A 22,763-nucleotide genomic window follows, 5' to 3' on the forward strand; every position below is an offset into this window, starting at 1 on the left:
ATCAATATTAAGGAGTTATTGACCTAAAACAAGGTCCTATGTCTTGCTGAAAAGTTTCTTGGTGAGGTTTATTGTTTTTATGATGCATTTATGAAAGAAACAGAAAAACGTTGCGAATCTGATGGATCAATAATTTTCAGTTGGGTTCAGACATGCAGCATCAGACTGACCGTGTGGAGGATGATGGAGACGAGCAGCAGCAGAAGGAACATGGTCGCATCTCATCCACCTGCAGTTCACCTGGCTGCTGTCATCCTGAGCGGTCCGAACCGAACCGAACCGAACCGCAGGCTGGCTGGTGGGAGACCTTTACGCGCGGTTCAGTCCCGGTCGCTCTTCTGTTCACCAGCGCCTCAGATGTGCAGACCGAACCGAATCGAGCCGCGAGAGTTTGCTAAATCGCAGAAAAGTTCAGCTGAATGTGCATAAAGTCCCGAAGAGGCGGAACTCTGTGGTTCTGCTGGTTCCGGTTCTCCTTCTGCATTTGAAGAGCGTCACCGACAAATGGACCCCGCTGGCCCCCAGAACCAGAGAGGACCCAGAAGTCAGAGCAATAAAGCCGACAGCGCCCTCATGCGGCGCCTTCTGCTCACAGCAGAATAACAGCAAACTATCAGTTTATTTAGAATATCAGTTAATAATTAAAAAACAATATGTTCAAAAAAGAACATTAATAAAGATTTTAATGAGAACACAATCTTTTAAAATGCCCTAGTTAAAGCCCAAGCCTAAATCCACTGAGCAACAAGGAAATACTTTTTTTTAGCTAATAAAAAAAAATTCACAGTAGCAAATAAAAAAAAAAACAGTAAAAATCAACGAGGAAAGTTATTACAAAAAGAAAAAAAACTTGAAATAATTAAATTATTTTATTAATATTTTACCCAAATATGCTACTTTTAAAATATTTTTGTCAAATACTATCAAGTAGAAACATTTATTTTAGTATCAGTTATGCTATGGAGCAAAGCTTAGCAAACTTAAAATATTTCTGTAAATGAGTTTAATTAAGATGCTAATTGAACAGCTGAACTGCTAACTTTGCTACTCAGCTAATTGGAAGATTAACTTCTGAACACAAACACAATAATTTAGCTGTGCAGCCACATACTTAAAATACCCAAACTTTCAAACTTAGCATGATTTGAAATGTTATAATTGTAAAACACTGATTTAGATACTTGCATAATTAGACGGACAGGGAGGAAGTAACAGTTACTGAAACGTTTACCTGGTAGAAATAGCTGACATACTTTGAATGCTAACCATGCTAATCAGCCTAACTGAGTGACTTCTATACTTTAAACAACATAAAATTATGCTAACTTTGCTAGTTAGCAGATGTAGCTCAACATGAACAGATTGCTAATTGGTAAAAATGGTTAATATGATAATTGACATAATTTGAAGACCATCTATACACTATAACTGAATACTTCTGTCACTTCAAATAGTTAAAGATATTAACTTCTTAATTAAAATGCTAATTCTGCACCTAGCCTAATAAAAATAATCACAGTGGTACATGACATAATTTGAAGGCTAACAATGCTAATTAGCTCAGGTGAATATTAGGATGTTATTCAGCCAAACTGAAGGGTAACTTAACTTGGTATAGTAACAATAATAACGTAGCTGTGCAGCATAATAAAAACTATAAATCTGCATATTTAACCTGCTAAAGTTCTTTCAATTTGAAATTCACCGCATGCAGGATGTAAAAATGTGAAGTTATGATGCTAACATTACTTTGACTTTTCACCAATTCAATTTGAGATATAAATTAACCCATTTCCTCAGATTAAAAAAAACCATCATACAGGATTCTGGTATCATTGTCTGGGTTTCCACTTTATTTGTTTACGTTTCAATTTCAGCTGAAGATTCATTAATAAATCGTATTGAAAAGAATCAGGATCGTCTCTGCTGCAGCGAATGAAAACAATCGGCCAGTCGCTTTAGCCAATCAAAGCACTTATTGCACTGTATAGTGTGACAGGGAGCCGGTAGCAGGCTCTTATAAAAGTGTCATTTCCTCTTTTCATCATGTGTACAAAACAAGTCACACACACACTTTTACCGTACAAAATCAACACTATTTACATACAACACACACGCGTGCAGTCTCTCTCCCATTCAGCCCTGAACACAGACGGTCCTCCGGGTTTCTGACGGGACGCCATCGATACGCTGCTACCAACAATCCAAACAAACCTCTGATATGCATAATTTTTTCTCCGATGATGTGAAACAAAAAGCGATGAGACGTTTTTCACCCGCAGGCGTGTAAACGAAATTTATCCAAACATCGAGATTGTTGAGTAAAACGCTTTACATGGGCAGGAATCCTGCCATAAAATGACATTTATTTAAACTCTTCATAGATTTATTTATTTTTCATCATCTGTTAAAACTTCTATAACCTCAGGAAATGTTTGAGTCAGTGCACATCAGGCGGTAGCTCCGAGGTTGTTCTTTACTGAGGATTCCTGCTCAAAATGCACAAAAAAAACTATCATTTTTATGATTTAAAGGTTTGCAAGAAATATTTTGACATCTAAAAAACATTTTCTATGCAACAAAAATGAAAAGAAAACATTTTTAGACATTCAGTTCTTGAAAATGTCTCACTGCTTAAAAAAGCAGCTTGTTTCACGTCTTAAAGGTCCTGTCTGAAGGACGTAGTGCCATCTAGTGGCCCAGATAGCAAACTGCAGCCAGCATTTAAACAGCAGCTCTACTTTTGTCCTCTTTAGGCCACCGTAGCAGCATTTCTGAAGGGGCTCACTCTGGGAAACGTGTAATAAATGCAGTAATGAGAACATTATGTATAGATATGATTGTAAATGCTGCGATGTGTTGAGAATCCACAGAACAGTAGAGAACAACCTTGGATGATTATTGCTACAACGGGAGCTTCTTCATGTAAACTTCATCTTCCTCTTCACCCCCACAGCTTCCAGATGTTTGTGCCAGGACAAAATTTTACTTCCAACCTGGAAGTTAAACGTTTCAACGGAAACCTTTAATTTAATAATTTAATTCATTTAAATAATCTGAAGAAACACCCTCAACACGATAAATGTTTATTTAAATAAAGTCATTTGGTTTATTTTTGTTCACATGTAAAAACCTCTGCAGTAACATCTGGATGCTGAAGATGTATTCTCTCTAAAACTTTATTTAAATAATGATAGCTTTATTTATGTTATATTCACACAGTGCACTTTGCTCAGCGAGTTGCTTTTGGTGCTTCAGGACTGAATTTCTGAGTTTGCTCACATACAGAAATGTTTTTTATTGTTCCTGTTGAAATTTGCAGCATTATTTTTGGTTCAAACCGACCGCTTTAAGACGCTTTTCCTTCTTTTTGAGATAAAACAAACTTTTAGCCCCCAACAGAAAGAAGCTGCAGCGATTCACACAGTTTTAGATTTTTCTTTGATCGTTTTGAATAAAATCTGCGTTTAAAAGCACAGAAAATGTTCCTGTCGCACATCGACACAGACGGGTGAACACCACTCACACACACTAAAACACACACTCAGGGTGCGGGTGGAGAGAGCTGCATTAGGGGCTACTACACCTCGCTGTTTAGTTCCTCTCCATATAGATTATTATGTTTATGTACAGTATTTATAGTTTTTACAATACTCTGACGCCCCCTAGTGGTGGAACTGAGACAGAAGCCACAGATTTGAACACATTGCTCCTCTAAGGCTTCCTGTTGGCCGCGGCGTCGAGCGAGGGGTTAAAAACGATCCATCGGCTGGAATCAGCCGGCGAAAACAAACGACTGCAGAACACGTCAAATCAACGCTCAAAAATACAGTACATCTGGATTTCTGGGAAATTAATGAACAACGACGGCGATATGAGCAGCACACACACACACACACACACACACACACACACACACACAACACCACACACACACACACACACACACACACACACACACACACAGCCAGGCTACATGTTGTAGGCCACGTAGATGGGGTCCAGCTGGTCTTGTAGGAAGCCGTCGCGGAGGTGCATGCGCTGCTTTTCGCCGCGGGAGTTGATGGGTATGACGCCGACGTCTGTCACCACGACGACGCCCACGATCAGGTAGTGCTCCTCCAGCACGGCCTTGGTCACCATAGGAACCAGGTCCAGGGCCTCCTGCTCTGAGCCCTCCAGCTCCACCACCACCACCAGCAGGTTGGTCCAGGTGAAGACGGCGCTGGCGGAGACACACAGCTTTAAGGAAAACACAACTTCCTGTTTGCAGAGCAGCGGCTTAGAAGACAATTTATTCTGACGATTAATCGATTAATCGGCAGAGAAGCTGAGATTTAAGATTTTCATTTGATCATTTAGCCTTTTCTGTGCCATGATTGAAAAGTGCATCCAACTTTTTTGGCATGAAATAAATATTTATTGCCTAAAATGCCATGAAAACAAACATTTGTCATGATTTGTGCTAGCAGCTTCGTGCTTCAGATGACGCTGTCTGACCCGAACGCGTCTCCCTGGCGCTGATGGACCTACCACTCCATGATGCTCTTGTGTGCGCGGGTGACGGAGGTCTCGATGTCGATGGGGTGGTACCTCATCCCCCGCAGCTCCATGGCCTCCTCCAGCGCCCCGACCACGAACAGCGCGTCGTGCCTCTCTGCTCACAAACCCCAAACACAGTCAGTCCTGCTGCGTCCGCCCAACGTCTCCCAGGGGACGGACGCGTCCTCACCTCCGTTGGCGTCGGTGAGCTCGGTGCGGCGGAGGAAACCCAGGTAACCGGTTCTGGCCCAGACCGTCTGGGGTGTCTCCGAAGCTGAGCCTGGAGCTGAAATGGTCCGACTGCAGCACTTCCTCGCCGTAGCCGCTGTAGTAGCCGCTGCCGTTGTGAGCGCTGTGGACCCAGATCTGCAGGAGGAGAGCAAAACACATCAGACTGAACCGACAGGTCCAACAGAGGAACCGCGCAAACGATTAATCATGATTAATCAATTAGTGAAATTTAGTTAAATGAAAGATCTGTATAATGTGTCAATATCTTTTGTTTGGATAATTGATCAATGATCAGAATAATCGATCAGTAGAGCTGCAGACCTCTCCCAGGTGGGAGTCTCCCAGCGGTCCTTTGGTCTCCGGGTTGGCGATGATGATTCGGACTCCCGGCAGGATCTGGGAAAATAAAAGCACCACTTAACCTTCCTTTCCTCCTTTAAGGTCCATAAAGAGCCTGGATTAATATTCAAGCTTCTATTTTCACCACTAAACTGAAGGTCCTGATAAAATGGATCCGGGCCTCTCAGCTCAAACTGTTTATTCACTGAATGTGGGCGCAGAGCCGATGAGTTCTTCCTGCTTCTTTTCTCCCCGGATGAGTGGAGAAAGGGAGGCTGATGGTTTCCTGCTGGACTCAGACCTGCAGTCTGTTGTGACTCACTGCATGTGGGAGGACGTGCAGAGAAAAGCAGCAGAAATAGTCCCAGAACCGGCTGCCACTCCTCATCTCTGCGCTGTCAGCTCACAGCTTTGTCTCTGATTTCTGCCACAACTTTTATCAAAACTTTATTTAAATCTTTAGTCACGACTCGTCTCCCTGCTGGAAATGAAGATTTATGGTCCAGCTTCACCCACCTTCCCAGACTCCATCAGCGGCAGGCTGTGGGGCGAGCCTCTCTCCACCAACCGGACCCTGAACAAGAAACGCATCAGATCAGGGTTAAAACCGTTCCCTCAGCAGAGGAGGATGATGGGAAGCAGCGGCCGGACCTGTCATGGCGCAGCGCTCTCATGTCCACGTACACGGTGGTGGGTCGGGTCCTGAGGTCCCCTGCAGCCAATCACAGGGCAGAAACAGGCCGGCTCACAAACTATACTTGTGTTTTTAGTTTTAAAAAGTGGATAACTTGTGCAAAAGCACTTTTACAGATAAGACTGATGTGAGCATTTATGTTTGTGACCAAAGGATAATAAATAAAGAGATCGGATGACAGAAATGTTCACAGCTTCGTTCTCCTGTTCAAACAGAAAAGTAGGAATAAAGAAATTATCCTTGGTTATGAATCCTCATGTCCTACTGATTGCTTGATCTTTAGTTTTTTACATAAATAAATAAAATAAAGCAATTTACAGTGGAGCGTTTTATCCCTGTCTGCTCTTGCAACTTGACAAAGTTATTTAGTTTAACTCTCATGTTGTTTATTGATACCAAAGGGAAATTAAACGCTGTAACTCAAACTAAGAGGCTGATGATTGTAGCAGTCTGTTGTGCAGCCCATCTAAAGACGCCTCTGACCAAAGATTGCTCCTCAACCAGCCAATCACAAACAGGTATTCTTCAGCCAATCAGAGGGTATTAACTGCAAACGTGTTGCTGGTGCGTTAACGTGTCCTAGGCGTGTTATGGACGTCTTCCTCGCGTGTTCCTGGCGTGTTTACCTGCAGACAGATGGCCAGGTTGACCCTGCAGCCAAACGCCGTGCTGACGGAGCGAGGGTGGAGGCCCAGGTCCTTGAAGAGCTTGGAGAAGGAGTGTGTGAGCGCCATCCTGGGTCTCTCCTCTGCCACCACCACGCAGGCCCGGACCCGGGACAGGTCCAGACCCCGGGCCTGGATCCGACACAGGCAGGACACAAACAGAAGCTTTTTATAAAACGGGAACGCATCAGTTATTTCTGCCTTTCGCTCAAATCAAACCAAACCCCAGGAGACGCATCTGCTGTGCAGCGAGGAAAATGTTTTATGAAGAAACAGCCAGAAATAAAAGCCGCTTCTCCTCCGCTCTGCGTCTCCATGGCCACGTAAAGACAGATGATCTCTAAAATTAACTTCCATCAGTGACCAATCGCTGCGGACGCCTCCGGCTGAGCAGATGGAGTTCATTAAACCGAGCCGGAGGACCGGGACAGGTCCAGTCCTTACACAGAACCGTTGGGTCTCTGAAAGGAATCCATCTGAATCTGAACTGTTTCAAAGGTTTTGAAACAAACATTTCTACTGATTTCCACTGGTTTGTGATTTCAGATGAACGACTCCACCCAGAGAGAAGCACAGAAACGGGCCGGGTCAGGGTTCTGCATCATCCTGACCTTCAGTGCTTCGGTCTGCAGGCCGAGTCCTTTGGTGCAGAGCTCCATGACGCTGTAGGAGCAGAAGGTGTCTCGCACCCTCAGCTGGCTGACGGCCAGCAGCCACAGAGCCGGGTTGGTCTCCAGCTCCACCGGCGGGATCAGGATGGACTGGTGGCCCGAGTAAACGCTGCGGACGACACGCAGAGTCACATCCAGGCACAAAGCTCCCGTCGGGGGGAATCCTGTTTTCACCGACCTGCAGAGACACCAGAGGACGAAGCCGAGGCCGCAGTACGGGTCCAGGCAGATGGCCACCTCTCTGGACGGGTACAGCTCACACTGCAGCTTCACCGAGCGGCAGAAGGCTCCCACTGCATTATGGGACATCTGGACGGGGACGAATGGAGACATGAAACTAGAGTTAGTTTTCTTTTTACAACATTTAGGCTTTAAACAGTTAAATTAAATCTGTACACTGTACAAACCTTTCACACAAAGAGGCCAAACCGGCAAATTTAACCGAGTGACAGGTCACAAAATGAACACAATAACAATTTACTTTATAGAGCTCAACGAAGAATGGCATTTTAATTAAAGATCAAAAATATAAAAAGGGTTTCGGATTGTTGCCTCATGAAAAGAAAAACAGACAACTTCCAAATTTAATAAATCTTTGATGACAGCTGAACTTTGACCCCAAATCCCAGAGGAACAGAAAACAAAGCTTCATGGTTGCAGAGCAGAGAGGAGAGGAAGTTCAAACTAAATCTTCCCTTCATCATATTGAGTCAGAAACAAATCCTCTACTCCAACATCTCTCTAAACAAATGGCCAGAGGCGCAGCAAAAGCAAAGGAGATGGATTATCAGAGCAACTGATGGTGCCATTTATTTATTGAGCTGTTAGCATATTTTAATAGCAACAGTCTTCAGTCAGAGGCGTCTTTATATTTGTTGTAAGACTGACTGCTGCAGCAGATCCTTCCAGCATCACCATCTACGACTTTTCAACCTGATTAACGACATTTAATTTAAATATTTCTGAATTCAATTCAAAACAATAATAATTTGTTTTTTTCCCCACTCACTGAATGATTAAGTTATTAAATTAAAATATTCAATGTGAGGCTACTGCAATAAAAGTCAAATTTAAACATTTTTTAAAACATTTTTCCCTAAATGTGCAAAAGCATCTGCATTATTCTGCTTTATTCTAATCAGATGTTGAAGTAAAAATCTGGAATAATTTAAATATTTCTAGAGCCCAAAGTTTTCAGTCTGCTGTAAATAAAACTCCCTTCATGTCCTGTTTAGATTCCCATTACAGTCGTTGAACCGAGGCTCCCTGTGGTGTGAAGGGAGAGGATGAGAGTAAGAGCAGGCCCGGTTCTGCCCGGTTCTGCCCGGTTCGGCTGACCTGGACTCCGGCCAGCATGCCGGTGGTGGACACGCTGAAGTCCAGGTAGGCCAGGCCGTCGGGGTTGGTGGGCTTGTAGAGAGCTGGAGGCTTCTTCTTTGGCAGGTCGTCTGCAGAGCAAACAGAATCAAACAGAATCATTCGGTTCTGTTGGGAAAGCCCAGGTGACCTCTGGGTGACCCCAGAGCTGCTGATGGAGCCGCGCCGCAGCTGATGCTCCACTAACAACCGACCTGCACCTGATGCTGGTCATTAACTCAGAGGTTGGTTCTGATCCAGAACAAACACACTCAGAAAAAAGAAAGTACACCCTCCTGCAGGTGTACATACTTACTTATTATACTTATTTCTCCCATGTTTTAACTGAAATAATCTGCCAGTGGAACCAGTATTGTTTATATTATTATTGTTTTCTCCCTGCAGTGCCTCTCTGGGCCAGCAGGGGGAGAATCAGCAGAAATGAGAGCAGCTGCAGTTCAGACTGATTTTACTTTTTCTGGGTTTTACATGTTTTTATGTCAGCAATAAAGAATTAATTTTTCAAGATTTAAATTCCTTCCTAGTAAACGACTAAAAGTTAAATTTATGAAATACATTTTTGATAGAAAGAAACCCAGGATGATAGGAAGGATGTATTTTTCTTTCTCTTTTTCTGACCATTAAAATATTTCTGATTGATTAAAACAGAAGACGTTTTGTACCGGTGTCCAGAACCGGAGGCCAGTTCCTGATGTCCACGGTGGCCGTGGCCTCCTTGGAGCGCAGCAGCTTGCAGATGACGGCCGTCGTCATGACGCAGGCCGAATGGCTGACCTGCGGGGAGGAGGCAGACATGTTGGTTTGTGTTTTCAGCGCCGATGGTGCAGCAGCGCTGATGGTGCGGCGGCGCTGATGGTGCGGCGGCGAACCTCGACGATCATCTTGACGGTGGGCAGCGTGGTGGAGATGTTCTGGGGGTGAGGCGGCCGCACCGTGATGGGAACGCAGCCGGCGTACAGGCAGCCGTAGAACGCCGCGATCAGATCGATGCCTGCAGGCGGAGCAGAGAGGAGAAACCTGAAGAAATGAAGCTGGAGCTAATAATTGATCCAATTAATTTATCGATTATTCAGAAGATTAACTGATTAAACAGAGAAATTCTGAAGATTTTTTATTTTAGTCTTTTTTATGCAATATTAAAAATACATTTAAAGACACAAATAATTTAATACATTTTAAAATAAAAATAAACATCATATTGTGTGAAATGCAATAACAGCATTCCTTTAGCACAGGTAGCAAAGGATGCAGCTAAAAACGACCTCAATAAATACTCAGCCCTTCCAGCACAGTGCAGGTTATTTCTGATTAGTTGGTCAATAATTGGATTAAAACCTGATTAATAGATTTTTTAACAGAATGTGAACCAGGTGAAGAGCAAATTCACGGATGAAGTTTTTTTCCATCTTATATTCAAAATGTATATTTTTCTGTACAGTTTTGGCTCAATTGCTGGACATACTGTGTTGCTCTTCCAGCGTTGACATATTTTGCCATTGAATCGATTAGTAAATTAGCTGACGATTATTTTAGTAATCGATTAATGGCGACTCATTGATCAGGCCAGTGCATCCGGTCTGACCTGGTGGGTAAACCAGAGCCACATGGTCTCCCTCCTGCAGGCCTCCCCTCTCCATCAGCAGAGCTGCGACTCGCTCCGCCCGCTTGTGCAGCTGCAGACAGGTGAGGGAGCTCGACACCGCCCCCTGGGGAGCAAAAGATGAGACAACCGGACTGAATGTCCACCGTAACACAATCTGCGGCTGGATGGGTTGATCTGAGGAAGAGGGCAGTTACCCGGGAGCTGAGCAGGGTGTAGAGGACGTGGTCCGGGGTGGTCTGGGCTCGCCACTGCAGGATTTCTGACAGGAACAGAAACTGGAAACAAAGACCAACATCAGACGAGTTCAACGAGACCAAAACTGAAGTTCTTCAGCACTCCCTATTCAAACTGCAGCAGAGATGCAGAACTGAGCTTTTCTGTCTAATTATTGGAGCATCAGCGTTTAACAGGAGCCATAAAGCACCGGAGCAGGACTGCAGGGCGTCTTTAAACACATCTCAGTCTCAAATGGAGCCTGAGTCACCAGAGCTGCTGACACTAATCAATACATCAGGGTGTTGAATCTGATGGACTCCTAGTTGTCCTGAATTTCAACCGATTCAGTCAGAAACAGAAGAAAAGCAGTTCTGAACTTTTGTCCGACGGCTCAGAAAGGCAGAAACAAAACCAGCACAGCAGAACGTTTAGCATCTGATCTGCAGAAATCTCAATCACACGTTCATCAATCAGTTCATCAAGGTGGACTGATTCAGCAAAACTGTATCATTTTTCTGCTGCCAAACAAGATTTTTGATGCATTTCATCTTGTTTTGGTAAAAATATGGCTGAAATGTCTGAGGCTTTAATAATAAGGAACCAGGCTTTACATACCAGTAATATTTTTAGCCTAAAATAAAAATGGAAATGGACTTTAAGCGAACAGCTGATGCAGATCGTCATGACAGAAAACCTGAAGCTCATGCAGAGGCAACATGTAATGACATCCTGCAGCTCCAGTTTCATAACAACAGAATAAATAAAAGAAATGCTAGAATCTATAAAACACGGGAGGTTTTTAGTACAAATAAAGTGCTCACTTTTAACTGCTGAACCTGGAAGGTTTTTCTGTATTTGTGGAGTCATTAGCAGTTATTTCAATAATAAATCTGTTAAACTTTCTCCTGATGTTTTTTCAGTAGAGATGGAGGTCGGCTGAAATGTGATTTTTATTTATCGAGGAACCGGCAGAAAGTTTTTCTTCAATATTTGCTGGAACTGAAACGAAGTTTTCCTGAATGGATCCGAATGTTTCCAGGTTTGGATCTTCTCACCTGGTCGTTGTCGTCGGTCTGCCCCAGGTCTCTGCCGCTGGCCTGAGCTATCCTCTTCCCCGACACCAGGTTCCCCACCATCACGGAGGCGGGTCCGATCTCTGCGGCACACGGACGGAACCGGGATCACGACCCGGATCGGCTCCGGCTTTTTTGAACCGGCCCGACCGGGAACAGGCGAGTCTCACCTGGCTGCTTCTGCCGCGGTTTGGGCAGGTTGGTGACGCAGGTGTGGGGGCACATCAGGACGTTGCAGGGGTGCAGCCCCCCCTCCAGGTACAGCTGCTTGATCTCCGACAGGTGGATGCCGCCCAGCGGCGTCTTGGGGAGCGTGTTGGCCGGAACCAGAGCCAGGCAGAACACGCCTACGCCGTGAATGCTGTCGATGGCCTGAAGAGGAGCAGATCCCACAAAATCTGTCGTTTCAATCCATTTCCTATCAATAAAACTTATTACCTCCAATTCTGAGGAGCGATGAATAACAGACGAGTAGGCCTCACTGTTGCTCTGGCAACCCGACATAAAAAACTGAACCGTCACTGACAGTTTCTGAAGTTCTGAAAGATCCGTGCAAACCACACTGTTTCTAGTTTCCAGTCTTGCAAATACCAAGATGTAGGAGCTTATTTTAAATCTGTAATTTCTAGTATGGATAAAGAGCTGCTAATTCCACAGGCAGATCACTTGGCTAATCATTTTTTCTGCTAAGTGAAATAATCTATTCCTTTTTGCATCTATATTCATAGACTGACTGAAAATAAGCTTATTTATATTGTTGGAAAGTTATTTTCATGTTAGTTTTGTTTTCTATTTGCAGTAGAAACTAGAGCAAAGGAGTTGTTAACATTTAGTTTTGGCAGTGCAGGCGTCCCGTACCTGCAGCACCCGGCTCATCCACTGGAAGCTGTCCTCCTCCGTGGAGTCGGGCCTCTGCTCGGCCACCACCACGATGCGCTCGTCTCTCAGCACCGTCACGGAGAACACGGCGATCCTGCAGAGAACGCAAACACGGTCGGCGCCGGACCGAAGCATCGGGTCAGAGGTCAGGACGGACCTCCAGGACCAGTCACCGACATCAGCAGTAGTGCATATTGTCCTGGACGAAACCATCAGGTGTCGGCACGGATAATCCATCTCATTTGTTTTTGCAGCTCCTATTTAAAGCACCGTTTGGCTTCATGTGCCAAATTATTCAACTTATGTAACAATAAATATAGAAAAGCATAATTGCATTAAAAAATGAGTCCAGATGAAGGTGATCTGAGATTTTTGGGAGTTTCTAAACACTTCTTGGATAGTTAATTAATTATTATAACGATTAATCAATTTTTCTGACAATTATTCTGACGATTAATTGATTTGTATGATTAATCTATTAATTTATCAATTATTCTCACGAACAATCAATTCATCTGACAATCAAATATTCTACTGACAATTAATTATTATGACATTATTATAATTATTGATTAGTCTAACGATAAACTAATAAAAACTGCCGTATTCTGCAAGCTGTATTTAATCACTAAGGCTTTTTATTCAATATTAAACATAAAAATAAACAATAAATAAATAAACAATATTAAACAGGAAAATAAACACTGAGCCTAAATGCAGCAATATTCCTTTAGTGATCATCAGAAGATTCATCTGCGTTAGAAATATCTTTCTAACACCAACATGTTGAAATCTGCTTGACTTTACGTTGATTCTGATCTGCTGAGTGAAATAAAAGCTTTTTTAGAGTTTCTATGCTCCAGTTATCATTAACTCATAACTATAAAAGTTCAATATTATATAGATTAATCACGATTAATTGTTTGAGCCCAAGTTAATGCGGACCAACTGTGGGTTCCTGCAGCTGAAACGTGGAATCGCTGCAGTGAGCCTCATCACAGCCTGTCGGGTAAAAGATGAATTTCCTGCTCAGCGGCTTTGGATGCAATTAAGTTTCTCCGTTTTGCTGCGTCCCGATTCATCCGCCGTCGCTCGACTTCATTAGATTCATAATGCGGCGGGCGCGGCTCATTCATCACCGCGACAGCAGGGAGTGACGGCGCTCCGGGTGGGGGCTCCACTCACCGGCCCCTGTAGACGAACTTCATGGGCTCCACCGCCAGCGCCGTGGCGACGATGTCGTCGGCGTTGTGCCGCCGCCCGCTCACCATGATGAGGCCGTCCATTTTCCCCGTGATGAAGGCCAGGCCGCCGGGTCCGATGAAGCCCAGCAGGCCGGTCCGCACGAAGGCGTACTCGCTGATGAGGCCGCCGCCGGCGCTCGCCGGGTACACCTGCGGGTACAGGAGACAGCGTCACCGTGGCAACCAGCCAGGTGTGCAGCCCGGAGGCGGAGAGCAGAAAAAATTCAAACTGCTGGTGGAAAAGCAGGGAGCCTGAAACCAGACGTCAGGTTTAATCATTTCTAATCAACAACCAACATTTTCAAGGTCTAAAATATCAAAACTGAAACTTTTGATTCTTAGTGGCCAATAAATAAATATAATAAATAAATCAGTTTTATTGATTCATTGATTTTTGGTGTTTGAAGATTTATTTTTAGGAAAATCTGGATTTTTACAGCTTATAATTACTTACATTTGAATTCAGATCAACTCCACAATGAAATACAACAGCCAGGTTAAGTTTTTTATTACCAGAATAAAATCATAATATTACAAAAATAAAGTTGTAATATCAGCAAAACTAAGTGGAAATTTTATAATAAAACAAAACAAAAAAAATATTATTCCAGTCATCTTTCATTAAAACTAGTTTTCTGGTAATATTGTCTCTATATTCTCATAATTCTTGTATTCAGGCCTTAATACTTCGTCACAGACGACGGCTGGAATAAAAGACACGTTTTGAATTCTGTTATTTAGAAAAGAGAGCAAGAAAGATTAAAATCGGACATCAGATCTGTTTAAATTCTGAGTTTGTTTCCTCAAACGTTGTTTTATGAAATATGAACATCCAGTGCTTCCTTCTGCAGGTTGAACACCTGCAGCAGGTTTGGGTTTGTGCAGAGCTGCGTCCTGCAGCGCCTCACCTCGAAGGTGTTCTTGGTCATTCCCGTCAGGCCGTAGTAGGACGTTCCAGTGGCGACGGAGCAGACGCAGAGTTCACCGATCTCGTCCGTCTGGCAGAGCTGAGGGACGCCCTCGGGCTTCACCACGCACACCAGGCCTGGGACGGGAATGAGGACACACGGCCAGCGGTTAACGGCCAGCACCTGGTTCTGAAAGTGGACCAGGCGTCTGCAGCCTGCAGCAGCTTTAAATAGGCCGTTCTAGTCTGAGTTAAGGCTGATGTCTGTGTACCAACAGAACCAGAACTGGGTTAAAGCTGAGAGCGATCAGCATCACGCAAGACCCAGAGAGGCTTTAATCAAATGAAAGATTAATATTATTCACTTGCTGGTTAATGGAAAGAGTGATTATTGTACTTTTAATGCAAAAACACAAAATCTTTTGAAATACTGATTGAAATCAGATGAAACTTCAGGAAAATGTAGTAGTTTGTTTTAAGTAAATAATTTCTTAATATTAATGAAAATGCCACATTATTTCAGATTAACAAAGGAAAAATGTCTCATTATAGATGAAATAATCTGCCAGTGGAATTAGTCCTGTTTGTCATGGAAGGACCAACGAGCCACAGGTGGCTCCAGAGCCGCATGTTGAAGACCCCTGAGACGTTCTGATTGGACAGAAGTTTCCTGTCACAATAAATCAATTAAGCAAGATAAACTAAAACAAGCTCAATAATTTCCATTTGCATGATTTATAGTTTTTCTTTTCTCTCTTTCTACCGAACCTGGTCTCCAGTCTGATGTTTGGGTCTCAACAAATGACTGCTGCACATTTTCTTTATTATTTAGAAGAACCTGAATCAATCCGTGTTGCTGTTCAGCCATAATGACTCAGAGGATGAACTGTTCATCAGGTAAAACCAGAGAGTGAAGCCTGCTGCTCAGGACGGATGGCAGCTTTGATTAACTCTGGTTTCTGCGTTTTTCTGAACTTCCACAGGGAGAGCAGTGATGAGTGGAGAGAGCGAGCCCCAGAAAAATGGACAATGATTAAGAGGAGAGGCCACACATTCATACGCCCTCCGACTAATTCAACAGTTTAATGGACTTAATGGATTCTCTGCCCTGCAGAGCATGAAACTCTGACAGCTGATAGTTTAACTCTTCACACGGCTCAGATTCTGCTGCTTCACATTTATTAACATAAAAAAGTTACAGTAATCCAGTCAGCATTAATATTAGAGTTTACAAGACAATCCCAAAACTTTCCAAAGATATTTTTGCATCTAAACATGAACATTTTGTGAAGGACAACAACAAAGTAAGAGAAAATAAATCAGTAAAGTTTCCTATGAATCTGGAGTTTCTTGAATGAAATGGAGGCTGAGAGAAGGAAGGATGAAGGATGCAAGAGAGGAACAAGGAAGGAAACAAGGAGATAGAAAAGGAAGGAATTAAAACACACAAGAAAGGAAAGAAGGAGAGAAGGATGAAACAAAAGAGGGAAGGAAACCAGGAAGGAATAAAAGAAGGACAAAAGGAAGGAATCACAAAGCAAGAAGGAAGAAAACATAGAAGGAAACAGAAAGAACTAATGATACAAAAAATAAATATAACAAAGAAGGAAAAGCAGGAAGGATAAATGGAAAGAAAGCAGCAGGAAGCCGTTACCTCCTGGTGTGACGGTGCCGACGTCCTGAACGGTGAGGACAGACAGACGCTCCTCCGTGTCCACCCGCACCACGCCGTAGCTCAGACCCTGCATGGACAGGACGCCGCGGCCCGGAGGCTGGCTGCTGTCCTCCACCGGCCTGCACACACACACACCGCATGCACACACACACACACCGCATGCACACACACACACACACCGCATGCACACACACGCACACCCAGACACACACACACACACACACACCCATCAGCTGCTGGCTGAATGCAGCCGTTCAGCATAAACGTGTTTGATTGCAAATTAAAAAGACTGGTCAAATAAAAAGCTGAAAAGTGTGGAGTACATTTTTATTCACACTGCAAAAACACAAAACCTTTCCAAATGTTTTTGTCTAGTTTCTAGTGCAAATATTTTAGGACATTTGGAAACAGACTAAACTAAATTACTTTTCATCAATATATAGTAGTTTGCTTAAATGAATAATTCCTTAATGTCGATGAAAAGAACTAGTTATAAGTGAAATAACATCTCAGTGGATCTAGTTGTTTTTTTAAATCAATTGTAAGGAATTATTTACTCATAATAAGCTCCTATCTCTTGCTGAAAAGTTGCTTCTAAGTTGTTCTTATTTCAATTGTATGAAGACATTTACATTATAAACTAGACGATTCTGGACGATTCTGTGTTTTTGCAGCGCAATCTTCCTGATATTTTCAGATTTTTATTTGAAAATGATCAACTGTAGTACAAAATCTGGAAAACTCTGCCTTCTTCACCAGGTTTTCAGTCTGTGGATGTGTTTGCATGCCAGAGGAACGTGAAGCAAGCTTCATGTGTTCAGATTCCCGACGCAGCGTGTTTACCTCCTGATGGCGACCGTCAAGGCCTCAGGCGAGCTGGCGCAGGGACAGATGACCTCTGCCCTCAGCCCTTTGGTCTGAAACACGTTGAGGAAGGCGTCACAGGAGGAGATGGACCCTAAAACACAGGATCATCCACAAACACTCAGAGAAAAATGTAAAAAACAAAGACACATGAATTCTGCATCAATTTTGAATCAAAACCTATTTTGATCTATTTTTATCAGATCAATCGTTGATTAATCGTCAGGCTAATTAACTAATTATAAAACTAATCAATTAATCAAAAACACCATTAAGCCTCAGACTAAACCGTTAATTGCCAGGCTAATCAATTAATAGTCAGAATAATCAATTAATCATCATAATAATTTAGTAATCAGCAAACTAACTGATTAATCATTGGACAACTGATTAATTATCAAAATAATCAATTAATCAGATGAACCAATTAATCGGCAGACTAACCGATTATCCTATAATCAATAAATTACTAGAATATCATAAACCGTCTGAATATTCGTTCACTAAAATAACTTTTTACTAAAACTATTGTTGCTGCAGCTCCAGTTTAAGATAATCACAGATTTTATGTCTCATTTTTAACCAGATGTTTGTTGATCTGATTTCTGTTTCTTCCTCCAGGTTCTCAGACTTGACTTGTCCACACAGAGACGTTCTGTCCTGACCCGCTTCCTCCATCTCCCAGCAGCAGAGAAGCAGAGCAGCAGCTTACAGGGATTGGAACCGTCGGCCACCAGCAGCATCCGCAGCGAGCTCAGGTTGATGTCTTTCTGGTCCTTGTGGGCCACCAGAGCCCAGTGCATGTCTCTGGACTTGACGCAGGCCACCTTGGCTGCAGGTGGAAGCGCACATGCAGGGAGTTAACGTCTAATCTGCCTGACAGGAAGGAGAGGAGAGCCGGGAGACGGAGGCTGACCTTTGTACTGGCAGACCTTCTGAATCCACGACAGAGGGTTGACCTTCATTAGGGAGTACGGCACGCTGATCACATGCATCATGTTCATCACACTCTGCAAACACACACACACACACACACACACACACACACACACACACACACACACACACACACACACACACACACCCCCACACACACACACACACCAGCTCCTGCTTATTTCCTAGCTAAATACGCAATTTAAGATTTCTAAGATAAACTTCTAGACAAATTTCTCAGCGTCATTATTGACAATAAACTCAACTGGAAACCACAACAGGTACGTCCAAAGCACCTGTTCAACAAATCCAGCTCGGTCACAGATTACATCACATTACTCTGCTGATCATTAATCTCACTCTATTCTAATCCAGGGTAATAGTTACAGAAACTACACTACAGGCATTAAGAGCAATAATCGTAATCCGTACGATGGGACATGCAGAAAACACGGTTTGTAAAATCTAAATAATTCAAATTGTCAGTGAAACTACAGAAGCTCCAATACTTTACAAAACCAAAAATAAACAATTACTGGAAAAGAATAAAACATATTTATATGTGAGTCAAAGTTTAAAACATGCAAATTAAGAACTGCTAGAATAAAGTTTTTGCATTAGTAAGTGGAGTCAAAGTGTGGAACCATAAAACTGGACAAACCATCACATGATTAGTGATTATTGTTGGATACGATATATAATAGCAATAATCAATTATTGTTGGTGTGATTTGGTGAATTTAAAAAAAATAATGATTGTTCATCCCCTCTAATTACAATTAAACAGTTCGTTATATAAATATATATACATGTCTGGACAATACATGCAGTAAATGTAAGATTTCTGATGTTTTCACATTCTGCTTCATGTTGGAAGTATTTCTGAGAGGAACAGAAAACCGTCTGGTGTGTGTTCTCACCGTCAGGATGCCGTGCCACAAGCCCACGTCCTTCTTAAAGTCCAAGACGTTCACTATGGTTTCAGCTGGACAGAGGAGGAGAAAGGGTTAACCCTCCATCAGAGCAGGAGGAACTGCTGTGTGCGTGTGTGTGTGTGTGTGTGTGTGTGTGTGTGTGTGTGTGTGTGTGTGTGTGTGTGTGTGTGTGAGGATACCCTCGGTGTAGCTGCAGGACTGGGTGAGAGCTTGGCAGTGTGTTAGCAGAGCGATCCTCGTTACGGTGACGCCCAGAACGCTGCCGTCCTTACAGGTTTTATACTGACAGGGAAACAGCAGACGGAGCTTTCAGCGACAAGCTAGCAAAATCTTTAGCTTTAATCTGAAACGTCACGCAGTTTAAATGTAAATCAGATGAATGTGTCCTTCATTCTGCTGTAGATCTTCTGTCAGAAATGTTTCATTCTTATCCGGAAATCCTCGCAAATCAGTAATTCCTCAGGACTCGTTCTATTCCCAGATTATTCCATATATAGCAAGACAGTTTCACATGTTTTAGGTGAAATGATCTGTGAATGTTGTTTTGTGAATCTCCCTCAGACTCTTAAATGGGTTTTGCTTCCTAGCTCTATCCAATTTGTGGTTATTTTTTTGTTTGTGCATCTTTTTTCTACCACAGATCTTCCTTCAACTAAACTTTCCACAGGATTGCTTGGGGATTTATCTCCTGTTGGCAAACAGAATTCCATAACGAGCTTCTGTGAAATTCTAAAACAGTAAAAGCTTTTTCTATTAGTTTCTTTTATCACTGTGTGTATTTAAGATGCATAACGTGACACTCTTTAACTGAATTAGTGCCATACATGTTTTTTTGTTGGTTTTTTTTTAATTAAATATTGAATTACTATAAAACTTGAAGCTGTGCAGGTTTCATTGCATCTGACAGAGGACAGCCGGTTCTGACCCGAACAGGGAGCTGCCGGTTCTGACCCGACCAGGGAGCTGCCAGTTCTGACCCGACCAGGGAGCTGCCGGTTCTGATCCAAACAGAAAGTTGCCAGTTCTGACCCAAACAGGGAGCTGCCAGTTCTGACCCAAACTGGGAGCTGCCGGTTCTGACACAAACAGGGAGCTGCCGGTTCTGACCCAACCAGGGAGCTGCCGGTTCTGACCCAACCAGGGAGCTGCCGGTTCTGACCCAGGTCCGTCTGGAAGCTCACCTCTATGTACGCCGTGTCGTTGTTTGCGTCCTTGATGTGGGGGAACCAGTCTCTGGGAGGCTTGGACAGATGCTTGGACTCTGTTACGAACCACAGCAGCTTGGGCCATCCTGCAGGGGGCGCTAACATGTAAATTCCTGCTGAGCGCAGTGTCAGCCATGATTAATGACCTGCACTCCAACCTTTGAACTGCGGGATCTCTCCTGTTGCGCTCTTTGGGAGACCCTTATGGCAGGCATCGCTGGTCAGCGCCACGGTAACGCCGCAGCTGCCCAATAAAAACCCGATCTGCTGGCTGCCGGCATCCTATTGGACGACAGAGGGAAGCAGGAAACGACAGTCACCATTTAAATCAACAACTTATGTGTGAGATAAAGGGTCTGAATGCTTTTGGAGACGCACCAATCAGTCGGTTGGAGACCAGAATAAACTGATTTCCCCTCACAAATACAGAAAATATGACATGTTTTCCAGTTCGTTCGAGGATAAAAAGTAAAATCTGACATTTCTAGAACAGCGCGGCTCTTTATGGCAGCAAATCTGCTACATTTGCTCTGATTTATTCTTTTTTCTTTTATTCATCATTTTTCATGTTGGATCATTAAATGTTTGGACAATTATTCCCTCTGGGTTTGGATGCTGTGAAGCTGGAAGGATTCCTGATCTTACGTTTTTACTTTCAGACAGTTTTTATGATGGGTAACCATGGCAACGAGGCATTGTTTCACAACTGGGAGCCGCTGATTAGCATCTCAAAAGCTCAACTAGCTCCTGAACTACGACCCCAAATCCCACGGAGCTGAAAAGAAGGAAGTTCAAACCATCCGTCATTCTAACCAAACGGCCAGACAGATTTAATGAGGCGCAGCAAAAACAAAGGAGGAGGATTAGCAGCTAGCTAACAGCTGATGATGTCATCCAGGACGTGCTGTCCAGTTCCAGGAATAATCTTAAAATTCCTTTATTTTCTGCTGAACTCAAATCATCCATCAGGTCACCTGACCTCCAGCTGGGAGAGAGAAGTCAGGGCTGACCTTCCCTTCATCCAAATTTAGGGTCACAAAACAGAGCAGCTAACATCTCTGCAGACCCTACACATGCTGGACATGCTTAAAGTAAAAGTCAGCGCTGCAGAGCACCATTTGCAAAATAAATAAATGTTATGAAATTACATATTTGTACCTAATGTTTCTTGTTTGCACTACAATCTTACACTCTAAAAACACAGATTATGCAGATTGTGCAGATTATTCCACTGATAATAAGACATTTATTTTTCTATGTTCTCAGTGAAATAATCTGCCAGTGGAACTAGAAGTTCTCCAACAATATTAAGAAATTAATAACTTTTAAAAAAGCTCCTTTATCTTGCTGTAAAGTTATGTATAAGTTAGTTTTGTGTTTTCTAGAAATCTGCAAACTAGAAACGAGACAAACTAGTTGGGAAGACTTTGTGTTTTTGCAGTGTCGTCAAATAAATCTGATTGTAAATGTTGCATGAAACGTCTATAGGATTTCTTCTCTTTTGTTTCAATCATAACTGGACTCATCAGATCTGATCTCAAAGGAAACTAAATGGACATGAGGAGGAAAAGCCAGATTTGTGCGTTATAAATTTATCTACAGTGTGCAAATAAACTGATGCTTGAGCTGCAACGACATCTTAAACCCTGCAGCAGAAACACAGGCTGCTGGCTGGGGGTTAAGAGAGGTGGACAGCGCGCAGCAAGACATTTTCTTACTGCAGCAAGTAATCAGAGTGTAACCATGCCAACCGTGACAGGCAGCACGTCTCGGTGTTGGCTCCCAGATTAGAGGACTCGGCGTGCCGAAGCACGGCTGGCAGCTGGAGACTCAGTAAACCGGCAGAACGGACATGTTTCCAGATAGAAGCTGCTGTCAGAGGACAGACAGGCCTCAAACCGGTTCACACCTCAGAGGTCAACTACATGACCCCGTGTCCCAAAACAGGCGGGGGGCGAACAGACACATGTTTCTCCTCCCGCTGCTCCCGGTTCAGACCGGATTAACTTCTCAGGAATACTCGTTGCCAAAAGCAGATAAGACCGACGATCCGAAGTAGTTTTCCCATCATCACCGACAGGACAGAAACACATCCAGCAGGAGGTCAGAGGTGAAACGCTGACAGGACGAGTTGGAGGGGATTAACGTCACATCACCTGACCTCCAGCTGGGAGCAAAACGAGGAGCTCAAAGAGCCAAGAAGAAGAAGAAGAAGAAGAGGAGCGTCTCTGATTGGCTGGCTGACTTACTTTGCGACTCAGCGGCACCTCGATGGGAACAGGAACCACCTCAGCCAGCAGGCAGCCGTAGAAGGCCACCATGAAGGCCACCGGGTCGTTGTTAGGAAACACCAACGCCACCTGCAGGACACAGAGAGAACAGCAGAGAGGCCTGGTTTAACCAGCAACGCAAACAGACGAAACCAAAACTGCAAAAACACAAAATATTCTCAAGTATTTCTGTCCTTTGAAACTTTTTTTCGTAAAGACATTTTTTCATGTTATAAGTGAAATAATCCACCAGTGGAATTAAAACTTTTTCCATCAATAAAGGAATTATTGACCTGAAACAAGATTCCATGTTATTGGTAAGTTATTGGTTTTGTTTCATTTGCTCTAGAAACCAGACAAAAATACTGGAAGGAAAATACTGAAGGAAATAAGAATTGTTTAAATCAAAGCATTTGTTGGAATGGCCTAGTCAAAGCC

General features: G+C 43.3%; 1 protein-coding gene across 1 annotated transcript in view; it reads right to left on the reverse strand.

Moving 5' to 3' along the window:
• Positions 1–3,933: 3,933 nt before the first annotated feature.
• LOC129356678 (disco-interacting protein 2 homolog C-like) overlaps positions 3,934–22,763 on the reverse strand; it is a 42,216-nt gene continuing 23,386 nt past the window's right edge. The window contains 30 exon segments of the mRNA XM_055026248.1: positions 3,934–4,225; positions 4,534–4,657; positions 4,733–4,803; positions 4,805–4,908; positions 5,095–5,169; positions 5,629–5,686; positions 5,764–5,803; positions 5,806–5,824; positions 6,433–6,603; positions 7,083–7,251; positions 7,321–7,451; positions 8,481–8,590; positions 9,182–9,293; positions 9,389–9,510; positions 10,102–10,225; positions 10,317–10,397; positions 11,394–11,494; positions 11,582–11,783; positions 12,270–12,384; positions 13,476–13,684; positions 14,443–14,579; positions 16,096–16,235; positions 16,960–17,074; positions 17,693–17,812; positions 17,897–17,990; positions 18,836–18,900; positions 19,030–19,132; positions 20,032–20,141; positions 20,214–20,337; positions 22,305–22,415. Coding sequence (XP_054882223.1) covers positions 3,973–4,225; positions 4,534–4,657; positions 4,733–4,803; positions 4,805–4,908; positions 5,095–5,169; positions 5,629–5,686; positions 5,764–5,803; positions 5,806–5,824; positions 6,433–6,603; positions 7,083–7,251; positions 7,321–7,451; positions 8,481–8,590; positions 9,182–9,293; positions 9,389–9,510; positions 10,102–10,225; positions 10,317–10,397; positions 11,394–11,494; positions 11,582–11,783; positions 12,270–12,384; positions 13,476–13,684; positions 14,443–14,579; positions 16,096–16,235; positions 16,960–17,074; positions 17,693–17,812; positions 17,897–17,990; positions 18,836–18,900; positions 19,030–19,132; positions 20,032–20,141; positions 20,214–20,337; positions 22,305–22,415 — 3,510 coding nt within the window. The 3' untranslated portion in view covers positions 3,934–3,972.

This window comes from Poeciliopsis prolifica, unplaced genomic scaffold, assembly GCF_027474105.1.
Source record: "Poeciliopsis prolifica strain line A6 unplaced genomic scaffold, Auburn_PproV2 SCAFFOLD185, whole genome shotgun sequence".
Taxonomy (NCBI): domain Eukaryota; kingdom Metazoa; phylum Chordata; class Actinopteri; order Cyprinodontiformes; family Poeciliidae; genus Poeciliopsis; species Poeciliopsis prolifica.